This window comes from Anabrus simplex, chromosome 8 (genome assembly GCF_040414725.1).
Source record: "Anabrus simplex isolate iqAnaSimp1 chromosome 8, ASM4041472v1, whole genome shotgun sequence".
NCBI classification, from domain to species: Eukaryota; Metazoa; Arthropoda; class Insecta; order Orthoptera; family Tettigoniidae; genus Anabrus; species Anabrus simplex.
This window is the reverse complement of record NC_090272.1, coordinates 20,314,177-20,327,686: the sequence shown is the minus strand read 5'-3', so window position 1 is coordinate 20,327,686 and position 13,510 is coordinate 20,314,177. Positions and strand designations below refer to the sequence as shown.

Genomic DNA, 13,510 nt, shown 5'->3' with positions numbered 1-13,510 from the left:
TGTTGGGGTACTTTCATACAAATTACATGTTTATAAATATTTTTAAATTGCTTTATAGGAATTAACTAAATGAGTAATTACATAAGTCCAACTTGTTTCTAATATAACAATGTTTGTGTAACACTTGTTTTTAGCCATTTAGATTGTGAAATACAGCTACTAAATCTTTTTAAGTGTTAATAGGTAGAATGTGTATGAAACTGCCCCACTCTCCCCTACTCATTGATAGTTATTGTCTCTAATTTGTATTCACAAAGATTTAGCTACATCAAAAATACTAATAAACTTGTAGCCTAATACTCCTGTGCCGCACATAGAATGTAATCCGCTCTTTGTAAACTTCTTCATATGTGTAACAGCAGACAGTAAATTAACTATCTACATGTGAGTAATATCTTTAACTGGTAGTAATTAAGCGCTGCATTAAAAATGCCTATAAAATACTTCTAACAATGAAAGAAAATATGTAGTATTTTTCCATCATAAATTAACTTTTCTTGCTATTTGTTTTACGTCACACCGACACAGATAGGTCTTATGGCGACGATGGGAAAGGAAAGGTCTAGGAATGGGAAGGAAGCGGCCGTGGCCTTAATTAAGGTACAGTCCCAGCATTTGCCTGGTGTGAAAATGGGAAACCACGGAAAACCACCTTCAGGGCTGCCGACAGTGGGGTTCGAACCCACTATCTCCCGGATGCGAGCTCACAGCTTCACGATCCTAACCGCACGGCCAACTCGCCCGGTCATCTTAAATTAGAAGCCATAACCTAATTATTTGATAGAATTGGACAAACCAAGTATTCTTCAACCCCAAACAGCTGTGACTGTAGAGGTTATAGTACTCTTAAATTATAATTTTCCAACTTTGGTCTGCATATTCTGTAGGTAGTTATAATTTTTATACTTATTATTGTCAGTTCTAAGTTCTACAACACCAGTTTCATCTTCGGTTTCAAACTTTTCACCTACACATATCAAGTAATTACGCTTGAATATTTCTTCCCCTTCCACCAATGGACGCGTGAAATCTCCGACAACTCTCAACAGTTGCGTATACGACACCAAAGACATTTTGAATACTTAATAAATCCTACAGACGCACACCCGATCACTGTCATGTTTACTTCCCGTCACTATCTCGCCGCCATATTGGAAACAGCTGACCGTAAGCTCCTCCCCCGTTTCGGACGTCAATAGGAATGTAGCTGTTGATTGTTTCATAAATTCTATTGTAGATCAGTCGCTCATGGAGTTTATATGTAACACTTGTACAACCATACGATATATATAAAAGGAAAAGAATTTGGAACAGCCTTATCAAGGCATAAATATGGCAGCAGATTGTTGGTCACTAGAAAAACAAGCAAAAAAGAGACCAAAAAAATGGTGAACTCGAGATCCTAACCGGAACATTCCTGAGCAATGGCTACTAAAGGACTATTTTCATTGATCTCAGCACAACCGACTAACAATAGAAACCGTTTCAAAATGGGATGTGAAAATCCTCTTAAGGGTTTGGTATAATATAAGTATATTGGGGGTATGCTGTTGCTTCACGTCCGTAGGTTTAAAATCAAAGTGCCCTACATGTAACCCCTGGGTGATGCTAAGGAAGCGCGCGCTAGTCTCTTTCTCTTGCTTGCAGGACAATTGCCGTCCCGAATCCCCAGCTGCGTTTAATGTGCTTACTGTCCAATTGTTTTTGTCTAAGATATTTATATACAGTTGAAGATGACCACTAAGTGGTCGAAACATATTCTGTGTGTGCTAATGTATTTTTAATTTTGCCTAAGGCAAAAAATAAAGTATCGATTAGGTGGCTTTTTAAATTAATTTGATTATACTTATCGATACAGCCATGAAGTGGACAGCTTGCAATGCCTAACATTCACACGGAAGAACTGTTATCCCGGCCTTAAATGCAATTCCAATAACACAAACAACACACAGTTAAAAATACCAATCATATCAAAGAATGAGTTATTGACTATCGTGGACTTGCCTTCGACCCACGCAAACAATCGACTGTACGGAAGTGGAGTGATTATCGAATGGTAACGTTTCAAATTTGTGTCCGCGAACCTTAAATGCTGCAATTTCCGTAAATCTTACGGATAAACCATAAAAGTTGGCAGGTATGAAATACCGAATTCCTGGCTCTACCGACCTTCCGTAATTCCTCACAAGTTTCTTGCTAGGACTTTATAAATAGAAATTTATTCTTAGAAATTCTTAGAAATGCCCGACTGTCTTGTTATTTTACAGATTTGCTAGCTTTGGAGTCAACAGTGCTATTAGAACTTGAAAGTTTGGAAAATGAGGATAGGGATACTACCTTTAATTTGGATTAGAGTGCGAAGGATCCATATTTCGTCCCTGAGGGTACCACTGAAGAACATGTTTCCAGTAACCCTGTCAACGATTCAGCCGTAATTAACAGCAGTTTAAGCCTACAGAAAGCAGAAAACTGTACGGTTTAACATGTTCCACGAAATACTAATACACTACGATATCAAAGGAGAGTCAACAAAGAACTTAGACATAAAGGATTGGCTTATGAAACAAGTAAAGGGAAGAGAGTTAAAGAAAGGCAGATGTTGCCTTTGAAACCATGTTGTATAAAATGCAGTGAATTAATCTCACTGTTAGACCGGCAAGAATGTTTTACAAACGACCGGGCTACTGGTGATCATGATAACAGAGTCCGGTACCTATCTTCTCTCATCACAATTCAGACACCCAAAACACAGAGTTCGGCAAGAGATTCAAGGAAAATCGAGAGAGAGTGCTTGTCAACTTGGAAGGCAAAAATCATCAAATGTGCAGTGAATGCTTTGGTCAAACATTAGGAGAGACTACAGGTTTTATAGAAAGGGTCACGAAGTATAACACCCTCAAATAAAAGATCAGGCAGTGAACTGGAAATTGTGAAAAATCACGTCTTTTACAAGCTATGAAAGCCTAACGGCTTGTCGACAGAGGACAACAAAAATGTTTCTATCCCCAGACTTGAGCATTGATGAAGACTTATGATTTGCATAAACAGTGTACAGATAATCCAGTGTCCTTCAGTATCTATACTAAATGCTTCCATGAGTTGGGTCTGACTTTTAAGAAGCCTACACAAGACATCACAAGTGTGATGTAATTAACATGAAAATGAGCACATTGTCTGGGGACGCCAAAGAAGAGTTTATAAAAGAACGTGATGCCCACCACAGGGCTGCAGAGGCAGCTTATAATGAAAATGTGTTGGGTGCCAGAGAAATTGTATTTCCCTCAGTATCAACCTTCTTCATTTGAAATGGGCCTGTTGTCTCAGGAGGGTTGAGAAATCCAGAAAATATTTTCTTTCCATAACAAACACATTGCAGCTGCATGGCCTCACTGACTGGTACCAGTCATTCTGGTGGTTGGTAGTAGTAAGTTCAAAACAGTAAGTTATTTTTGCCAGTCATTAGTCTGGAAATACTGTGTTAAGTCAGTTTGTGCCCCAATGGTATACATATATTTATTTTCATAGTATACCATTGAGAAAAGGCATCATGATAACCATATTTTATAAATTTTACTTCTATGCTTCAATATGCTGATTTTAGGGCTAGCAGTGAACTATAGCTTTCCTGGTTTTTCCTAAATACTGCAGGTAAAAACATAGAAGTCTAAATTCAGACACTCAATAGAGGATTTTTGTCTCCACTTTTTCAGGCATTGGCCTCCTTCTTAAATAATTTAGTACTCTTTTCTATCTATTTGCATCTAGTCACCCTAGTTGTACGGGCTATGTATAAATGAATTAAAATTACTAATTTTTGTGTCTATGTTTCCTAGATTTAAAATGTCATGTCACGGAAGACTGTAGGCATCATACTGTAACTGATTCATGTCGATGTCTTTTAAATTCCAGCACGTTACGTATCTAGGTTTATATTTTGGAGTAAGAAGCGAGTAAGTAAGAAGTGCACGTTCATGAGCGGACACAGCCGGTACTGAAATTAGTCCACGAGTTACAACTTTCTGAGGGTTATTAGTCACTTTGATATCAATTAAGGTATGTGAAATGTAATTAGCAGTATACACAGGGTTAGTCGGGTGAGAGGGAAGGATCGTATCACATGACGAAACAGGTCTTCTAAATTAGTATTAAAGTCTCCTAATATTCTAACATATTCATACGCTGGTAATAAATTAAGGAAATACGTCTCCATTTCGGCAATAAGAGATAATTTAGGCGGTCAATAAAACTACTCCGATACGTATTTTCTGTCCTCTCACAATTACTTCAATGAACATGAATTCTGCCCTTGGTATCTTACCGGTCAATGAGGTGCAAATGAAACTGTTCTTGAGGTAATCTCTAAAAATAAAGAGCCTGACCTCCACCCCTCTTACTGTTGCGGTCATGACGATGGAAATTATAGCCATTAAGGTGAACTTTACATTTGTACTTTTCAGCCATGAACTTAGGAACTAAAATAAGCACCAATTCCAAAGGCAAATTATTTTTTCTTACCGTGGGGACAGTATGTGCCACGACGATAGCCTCTCGAAGGAGTGTGATCTCTCCTACAAAAGGAATTCCAATATTTTTGGTGCTAGTTGCTTAACGTCGCACCGACACAGATAGGTCTTATGGCAACAATGGGAAAGGAAAGACCTAGGAGTTGGAAGGAAGCGGCCGTGGCCTTAAGGTACAGCCCCAGCAGGTTGGAAACCACAGAAAACCATCTTCAGGGCTGCCGACAGTGGGGCTCGAACCCACGCCTCTACGCGCACGGCCAACTCGCCCGGTCCAAGTAAAATTTGCATAATTTCAACATCCTTATTCATACTTTCTCCGTTTTCTTTGCCCTTACATTGCCATGATACATTTAGCTGTAGGAGTGGCTGGGGGAATATGGCAGTCGCACAGACATTCCCAAACTATTAATGTAGTTGCTGCAGAAGAACTCCACACTCCCTCCAAGAGGGTTTCTTCTATGGCCGCAGTGCATACTGTCAGCAGAGCAAGAAAGGAAGGTAATTTGGTGCTTATCTTTTAGTTCCTAAGTAGACGGGTTAGCAGCCTTGTGCACCAGCCAATCAAGTCATCTGTGAGAAGGAAACAAATGACAGTCGGTCTGTGCGCAGATATTTCTGATATAAGTGGTGGGTAAATGTCCCGTACCTGGTTCGTGAGCGAGCCAACATGGCTCCGCACAAACTTGGCGTGACTCGGACGATGTCGCAGCTGTTACACAAACATGGCACGGCTCGCTTGATGTCAGAGTGAGCTATACAAGGCTGCCAAATTATGAGTCGCCACGTGGCAGGAATGGTGGTTGTGATTATTATTTTAAGAGCGCAATTGGTCCAGATAGGTTAGGATAGGATCTGGACAAGACCATTGGTCTGGACGGTTAGAAGCCACGAAGCGGCCCTTAGGCCTCTAGTATCCCGCGTGACAAGACCATTGGACTGGATTGGTTAGACCATTGGTCTGGACAGTTAGAATCCTGCTAGTGACAAGGCCCTGGAACAAAATACAAAATGACAAAAAGTAACGTTATGCGGCATTTCACATACCTTCATTGGCGCGGAGGATACAACGTGCTGGCAGCGAGTAGGAACTGATGGATCCGTTCCTCCCTGGGGTAGGAGTACTTAAACAGATGTTCTGCCAAGTAGCCAATGAAATGATGTTTCTTGCGCCCTGATATGGGTAGGGATTCGCGTATTATGCGCCACTTCCTTTCAATAGCGTTAGTGGGCACTGCGATATCCTGTCCCACGAGCCATTGTTGATTCAATGCGTGGACCTGTCCACACCCGGGAGTGTCCACGAATTGGATCGAATGGTTCACTTGCAAATGAAGAAAACCCTCGTTCTGGAGGCAGTTATATGCTCTCCAGCAGTCCGACACTATCGTTGTGCCGGGAAGAATATACTGCCTAATTATGTTAAGCAAAGTGACACTGTCACGGGAATCTACGGGCATGAGGAAGAACTTCTTACTGTTGGCTCTTTCTACGCCCCCAAAAACCCACTGTCCTTCAACTCTACGGCCGCGGTTATATTTTCTCTTGCCGAATTTGGCCTCATCTACTTCCACAATAGAACCAACTCCTCCTATAGGAGTGGAATTCTTTTCAGCCCAGTCAACACACACTTCCCTGCAGTAGCTGCACCAGTCTGATATAGTCTCGGAACTAAGTTTCAGTTCGTATTTTATGAAAGGGTACTGTGACCTATTACCTAATAACCAGTATGCCACAAAACGGATTATTTTTACAGGCGAAAGGAGAGCCTCTAAGAAAGTTCCCACCTTCGCAGATCTCTTAAAATTACACGTGCTTTTGCGGCAAGTAAAAAGTAGCTTGGTGCCGGAAACTTTCACTTCTAGCTCCTTAGCACACGATCCACAGGGAATAGAAGCCTTAATTACTCCGCGAGTTATTAAATAATCCTTTAATCTGATCGGTACACAAAACACAAATATCGTTTATACTGAAATCACATCCAACACATGCCATTTCTACTTTCAAACAACAACTATTGCCTTATTTCGCTGAATGTGGTAACCCTGTGGTACAATTCATGCGAACCCTATCGGTGACCTGTGGCACTAAGACGAGGTGCACAGGATTTGGTTTTAATCATAATGACACACTCGTGAACTAACAACAAAAGCGCATCACCCTGCAACGAGCAATGCCTTATTCAGTAAATACTTATCGATAAAAACACTGCAATAATTCTCTGGAGCCCCCGAACTAAGATTGTACTATACTTCTGCCACACTATCCTCCTTCCTTGACTAGTCTGATAAGACATTAGAACAGATGTCTGCAAGATATGAAGTGTTACACTGAACTTTCTGTAACACTAGTCTGACTTGCAAAGTGATTTCCCTACTACAGATAGTATTCCAAATATAACTCATCTGGAACAGAAATCCATTGAGTAGGAGTATGGATAGATTGAATAAAAGACTTACCTCGGCATCCTGAGATTTGGCTATATCAACCAGAGTCTTGGCTGCAGGATGAACAATATCGAGGAGTTTCATTATAGTAGCACCATCATTTGAAATTGTAGACTTGCCATTGTTATCCACAATGAGTTTGTCCATTCCCCGTGGACCGAGGGTGGTTCTAACAGCATCCACCACTGCCTGGCAGGCATTGATATTAGAAATTAACTGAGGTTTCCCCTGTAGATTTTCAGTTCCCTCTTTCAACAAGATGATCTGTGGTTGCTACACAAAAAAAAAAAAAATAATCACAGAGAATTACCAAACAAGACACTAGAAAGTATACCGGACAAGTGAAAAAACTGAGGAAGCCAACAGATATCAGCGCTCATTATTAGTACCATAAACTGAAATAAATCGTTGAAAAATCAGTGAAAATTAACACGTAAGCCTTAGTATAATGTATAAATACAAGGCTGTCACAGTGACAGTAGGGTTGGTCATCATGCTGTTTTGTATCTTGAAACAATCGTCGTCACAGCAATAGTACAGTAAGTTAGTACTTCGGTACCGGAACTATTAATTATCTAGGAAGGCTGGAGTAATCATGAATCCCCGGTGTTTGAATAATAACAGTATCGGAATATGCGTCTCTGTAAAGCCGCTGCAATGCCTTATTGAGTAAATACTTATCAATAAAACAACAGCAATAACTCAAACAACTAATAAAGAGAAGGAAGGAGAATACAATATTCGTAAGTCAGCAAGTAAGATGATCCTCAGAATTACGGATACGAATTCAGTACATTACCATTTTCAATCACACAGCCTATTCTATCACCAACAAATTACACAACACTAAAAAAAAGGACACCAACGGACAGCAGCAAAGAGAATGGAGAGCAGCCTCTTCTGAGACTAAGAGTAACCGAGTGATCACCCGGATTATTCGAAACCACCGCCGTCTCGATCCTCCTATACCGCCTGCTCAATGAGAGACTTTTTGCGTCTAGGCTGCGACAAAATTTATCGGCTAGGTGGCAGGCATAGACGCACAATGTTCCAAACTTATTCTAATGTCGACAGCGTACAAAACACTATGCAGTATGGTCATATGTTCACTGAAGCTCGTAAATTACACCAGTAATATTAAACATCGGTAATATTACCTGTATGAAGTCGCAGTTGGCCTCCTCATGCACAATTTAAAGATTTCCCTGGACGAATGCTTGGTGTGACACCGTACTTTTTGTGTTCTTGCCAACGCAATATCAGTTAGTAGAGGTCTTTCGAATTTGGTTGGGGTATATCATTAAGAGTTTGCTGATTTCTTTCACCTCACACTTTAACAAAGGGAAGACGTCGCAACCCCTCGTATTACGCTAGTACGTTTGAAGGACTTCGACGATGGGGCACAGCAGCTTAAACGAACTCCTGCAGATGCTTCACCAGAGCAACAGAACAAGGCTTTGGGTATCGAACCTCTCCTCTGTCCTGATGCATATTCAGTTCCATTTAGCGGTGTCGAAGCAGACGCAAATGTCACACTCTTTACAACAACACGAACCAAGTACCCGCAAATTAGGATTTGATTTCCTGTTTCTAGTTTGATTAGAATATTATCGTCTGGATATCTAAGGTTGTCCAAAATGTCTAATCATGAAGACGTTTGTTTTGAGATTGTCCGTCACAGTTCTTATCACAAGGAATCCACTATCCTCCATGGCTTTAACCACCTTCTGAAAAAGAAATCCGCAGCCTGTTTCCACTCATTCGACCGGGTCAGGAATGGAATGAATGAAGCCCCAATCTAGCGGCGAGGATAGGAATTGTGCCGGCTGCCGAAGCCTATCGCACTCCTCCGGGGCAATGAGTAATTAATGATAGATAAAATGAAATTCGAGAGTGTTGCTGGAATGAAATATGACAGGGAATACCGGAGTATCTGGAGAAAAACCTGTCCCACCTCCGCTTTGTCCAGCACAAATCTCACATGGAGTGACCGGGATTTGAACCAGGGAACCCAATGGTGAGAGGCCGGCGCGCTGCCTCCTGAGCTGCGCAGGCTGCATCACCTGCTGAAATAAGGTGTAAACGCACAGATGCGAGAGTAATCTGAGGATATCCAAATACTTCCTGTATTAGGTCCTTGCCTAGATAAAGCCGATAGCCGCTTTTCTCTTAATTCCCTTCTAGACGGTATTTCATTTCTTTTCTGGCTGCGAACCACTTTGCACAGATTGGCGAAATGATACACAAGAGTTGAATATTTCGGGGAAAGAATCTGAAGTTTCACTTCTACAAAAAAAAAATACCTAGTACAAACGGAAAGATAAACAAGTACCTACAAGTTAAAATCACTTTTGAAATATCTGTAAGCATAACATGACTAATTCATTTCACAGTTCTATACAAAATATCTCTTGTACGAATGGAAGTGAGGAGACACATTTACTCATTGTATGAAATAACTCGGGTTTTCACACACATTCATGCACCAATAAGCGCTGCTGACAGCGAAGATTGTGCGTCTACTGCTGCACTCTTACGGCGACTTGGAGAAATATTGGTAGTCACGTTTTCCTGTGTTAAACTTTTCGGCCATAGCCTATAATGCGGAATGATAAGTACAGATTCCTGCAGCTTGTTATACAAGGAAGAATAGAACGACGTAGGAGTCCTGGTAGACGACCAACTCTATGGATGGAGAACCTCGTAGACTGGTATGGGTTGGACACGATGGTTCTGTTCCGTGTCGCTGCATCCAAATTCAAGATCGCCATGTTGACCGCCAACCTTCGCTAGAAGATGCCACATTTAGAATAGAGCAGATAGCATAAGAGGATCAAGACGTCGGTGTTACAAACCAACGAGCACAGGCAGGACCATCTATATCTATATATATAAAATAAGAGTTTTGTCTGTACATTGCATGTATGTATGTATGTATGTATGTATGTATGTATGTATGTATGTATGTATGTATTTGTAGTTATTGATATGATTATGTACTTGAATAATAGAACAGGGATGGTGTATTAATGTGTTTAATTAACACTCCAACTATCGTGGGGACAAAAGTAAAACATGAATAATAATCAGAGAGAATAAAGATAATATTAGAAGCACAGAACATCAATATATAAGAGTCTTCGAAACCCTAACAAAGTTCAAGGAGTTTATAACACATATATTGATACTAGAGGCCGCCACACACTCCCTCCGCAGTGACAGCGTCCATGTATTTTCGAGGGAAGGTGACCCTTCGACCTGATCTGGTGATCCGTAGTGCGGTTGTATTGGATTGAGTGCTGCCTGTCTTCATCTGAAGGTTGACAGTCTTTGGAATGGAACTCGACGTAATGTCCAGAGTGGTTTCTCCAGATATGTCTTCCTTGTTGTCCGATAATTGTTCTGCCAGAAGGAAGGCAGGTTTCAATCTGTCAATGCTAATAGTTTGTTTCCCTGTTGGCATTTCAACCTCGAAGTGTTTGTCACTGCGAGACACGACTGGATATGGCCCGTCATACTGTGATTGAAGAGGTGTTCTGACAGCATCATGTCGAACGAAAACGAACTTGCTCGTCATCAACCGTGGGTGAACAAAGATCTTTTTGTGGTCGTGATGTTCTGTTGGGACTGGTCTAAGGTTCCTTAACTGTTCCTTCAATTTGAAAACGAAGGTGGGGATGTCAGTTACTAATTTCTGTTCGTTGAGAAATACTCCTGGTAGCCTAATTGTTGAGCCGTAAGTCATTTCCACTGGCGAGGTGTTGACTTGCGGAATTATGTAGGAACGAAGTCCTAACAAGACCAAGGGAAGCTTCGAAACCCAATCATCAGACATCTGTGCCTTCAAAGCAGATTTTAATTGACGGTGCCATCGTTCAATTTTTCCATTTGCTGCCGGATGATATGCTGTCGTTTTAATGTGGACGATGCCCAGTGTGCTTGTGAGGCATTTGAAAAGTTGACATTCAAACTGCCTTCCGCGGTCAGTAGTTATGATATGAGGCACGCCAAAACGAGATATCCATGTTGAGACTATGGCGAATGAAACTGCTTCTGCTGTGATGTCAGCTAATGGAACTGCTTCTGACCATCGGGAGAAACGATCAATAATTGTTAGTAAATAGCGATATCCTTGTGATGGAGGTAAGGGTCCAACTATGTCCACGTTAATGTGACTGAATCTTGCTGCCGTTGGAGGATACTGTCCCACTGCACTGTTGGTGTGTCCCCAGACTTTACTTCGTTGGCAAGGAATACATACTGATGTCCAGATCTTTACGTCCTTTCTTAGTGATGGCCAAATGAAGTGCTTTTTTACTAAATTAATGGTTGCTTGAATACCAGGGTGAGCTAGATTGTGTAGCGAGTTGAAAATTGCTTGTCGTAGTTGTTGAGGTACATATGGGCGAATCATATCTTCAGTCATGTCGCAAACGAGTTCTTTACCATTGGGCAACATTATTGTTCGAAGTGCAAGTGACGTATTCTTAATGTGTGGAAGTTCTTCGTCACATTGCTGGCTTTCTGCTATTTCTTCCATGGTAACAGTTGGAGATAAAGTGATTGAAACAATTCGTGAACAAGCATCAGCTGCGATGTTCTCCTTTCCAGTAGTGTAACGTATGTCTGTGGTGAACTGTCCGATGAAACTAATGTGTCGTATCTGACGTGGAGAAGCTTTGTCTGAACGTTGCTTGAACATGAAGGTGAGTGGCTTGTGGTCGGTGTAAATCGGAAAATCACGTCCTTCAAGCATGTACTGAAAGTGCTTCACAGCTGAGTAGGCAGCGAGGAGTTCTCTGTCGTAGGTTGAGTAATTCCTCTCTGCATTTGTCAGTTTCTTGGAGAAGAATGCTAATGGTCGCAGATTATTGTCCTTGATTTGTTGCAAGGATGCACCAATAGCATAATCTGAGGCATCTACCATTAAAATTAGTGATAAATTTGAAGATGGATGAGCTAGAAGTGCTGAATCGGCCAAGCTATTTTTTAGGTCATTAAAGGCTTGTCGAAGGTTTTCTGTCCAATTAATTTTTCTGTTGTCATATTTATTAGTCCCGTGGAGAAGGTTCAAAAGCTCTGCTTGTTTACTGGCTGAATTTGGCAGTACTCTTCGGTAAAAGTTAATGAGGCCAAGAAACCGGAGCAGTTCTTTTACTGTTGTGGGTAGCGGATAGTCAACAATGGTTTGTACTCGCTCTGGTAGTGGTCTAATTCCTTCTGCAGATATCACATATCCCAGGAAAGGTACTTCTGTTGAACTGAAAATGCACTTGTTCAGATTGATTCTGATGTTGAACTTACTGAGTCGTTCGAAAAGCATTTGAAGATGTTTCTTGTGCTCTTCTTCATCTTGTGATGCCACTAGGATGTCATCTATATAACAGTACACAAAATCGAGGTCTCTGAGTATACTGTCGATATATATTTGAAAAGTTTGAGCCGCATTACGGAGTCCAAATGGGGTGCGCAAAATTCGAACAAACCAAATGGAGTTATCACTGCTGTCTTAGGTACATCGTCCGGATGTACAGGGATGTGATGATAAGCTCTGATCAGATCTATTTTTGAAAATATTCGTTTTCCATGTAGTTGGCTGTTAAAATCTTGAAGGTTAGGAATAGGATACCTGTCAGGCTTGGTGATGTTGTTGAGAACACGGTAGTCTCCGCAAGGTCTCCAGGATCCGTCTTTCTTCGGAACTAAGTGGAGGGGACTTGCCCAGGCGCTCTTTGATGCCTGGCAGATTTTCATATCGTTCATTTGTTGGAACTCTGCTTTAGCTGCTTTGAGTTTATCTGGTGGTAGTCGTCGTGCCTTTGCTGCTACAGGATGTCCTTCTGTGACAATGGTATGATAAACAGAGGTATCTGGGATGTCGAAATGGACGTTTTCATGGAGCAAGTTGGGAAATTTCTTTAGAATGTCAGCATGTTTTTGATCTGGTGGCATTACATAAACTGTTTCTATGCCCGAGACTTTAATCAATGTGCCAGGTGTCTCTGCTGATGTTAATGGGTCAATGAGTCGCCTGTTCTTTAGATCTACGATAAGGTTGTAATGGTGAATGAAGTCGGCTCCAATAATCGGTGATTGCACATCTGCAATTACGAATTTCCATGTGAAATTGCGCCGTAAACCCAAACTGAGTACTAGTAGACGCTCTCCGTAAATGTTAATACCAGTGCCCTTTGCTGCATAAAGTTTACGATCTGTCTTTTTTGGGCGATCACTATCCGAAGGCGGAATCATAGAAATATCAGCTCCGGTATCGACCAGGAAACGACTTCCGCTACTTCTGTCTGTGAGAAATAGGCGGCGTGAAAAATGACTCCGATCACCTGCCGCCGCTAGTTTGGAGCGTTTTAGTTTGACTGCATGTTAGAATTCTGAGCGGAAGGTGGTTGATATGAGCATGGGCTTTGACATTTCTTTGCCCTGCTGCGATATTTAAAGTGATACCAACATAGTGCTCCATTAGGATTAAAAGAATGGGCTGATCGAGACCTGTCTCGTGACCTTCTTGGTGAGGAACGAGATGAT

General features: G+C 41.3%; 1 protein-coding gene across 2 annotated transcripts in view; it reads right to left on the bottom strand.

Moving 5' to 3' along the window:
- The window catches only part of CCT7 (chaperonin containing TCP1 subunit 7), a 267,536-nt gene extending 259,648 nt beyond the window's left edge, over positions 1-7,888 (bottom strand). The window contains exons 1-2 of one of the 2 annotated variants that reach the window (XM_067153015.2): positions 7,767-7,888; positions 6,980-7,240 (exon numbers count right to left, since the gene is read on the bottom strand). In XM_067153015.2, the coding sequence (XP_067009116.2) occupies positions 6,980-7,240; positions 7,767-7,769 (264 nt within the window). In that variant the 5' untranslated portion in view covers positions 7,770-7,888. The remainder of the gene's footprint in view (positions 1-6,979; positions 7,241-7,766) is intronic. The other variant, XM_067153016.2, reaches the window with a different exon arrangement.
- Between the last annotated feature and the right edge of the window lie 5,622 nt (positions 7,889-13,510).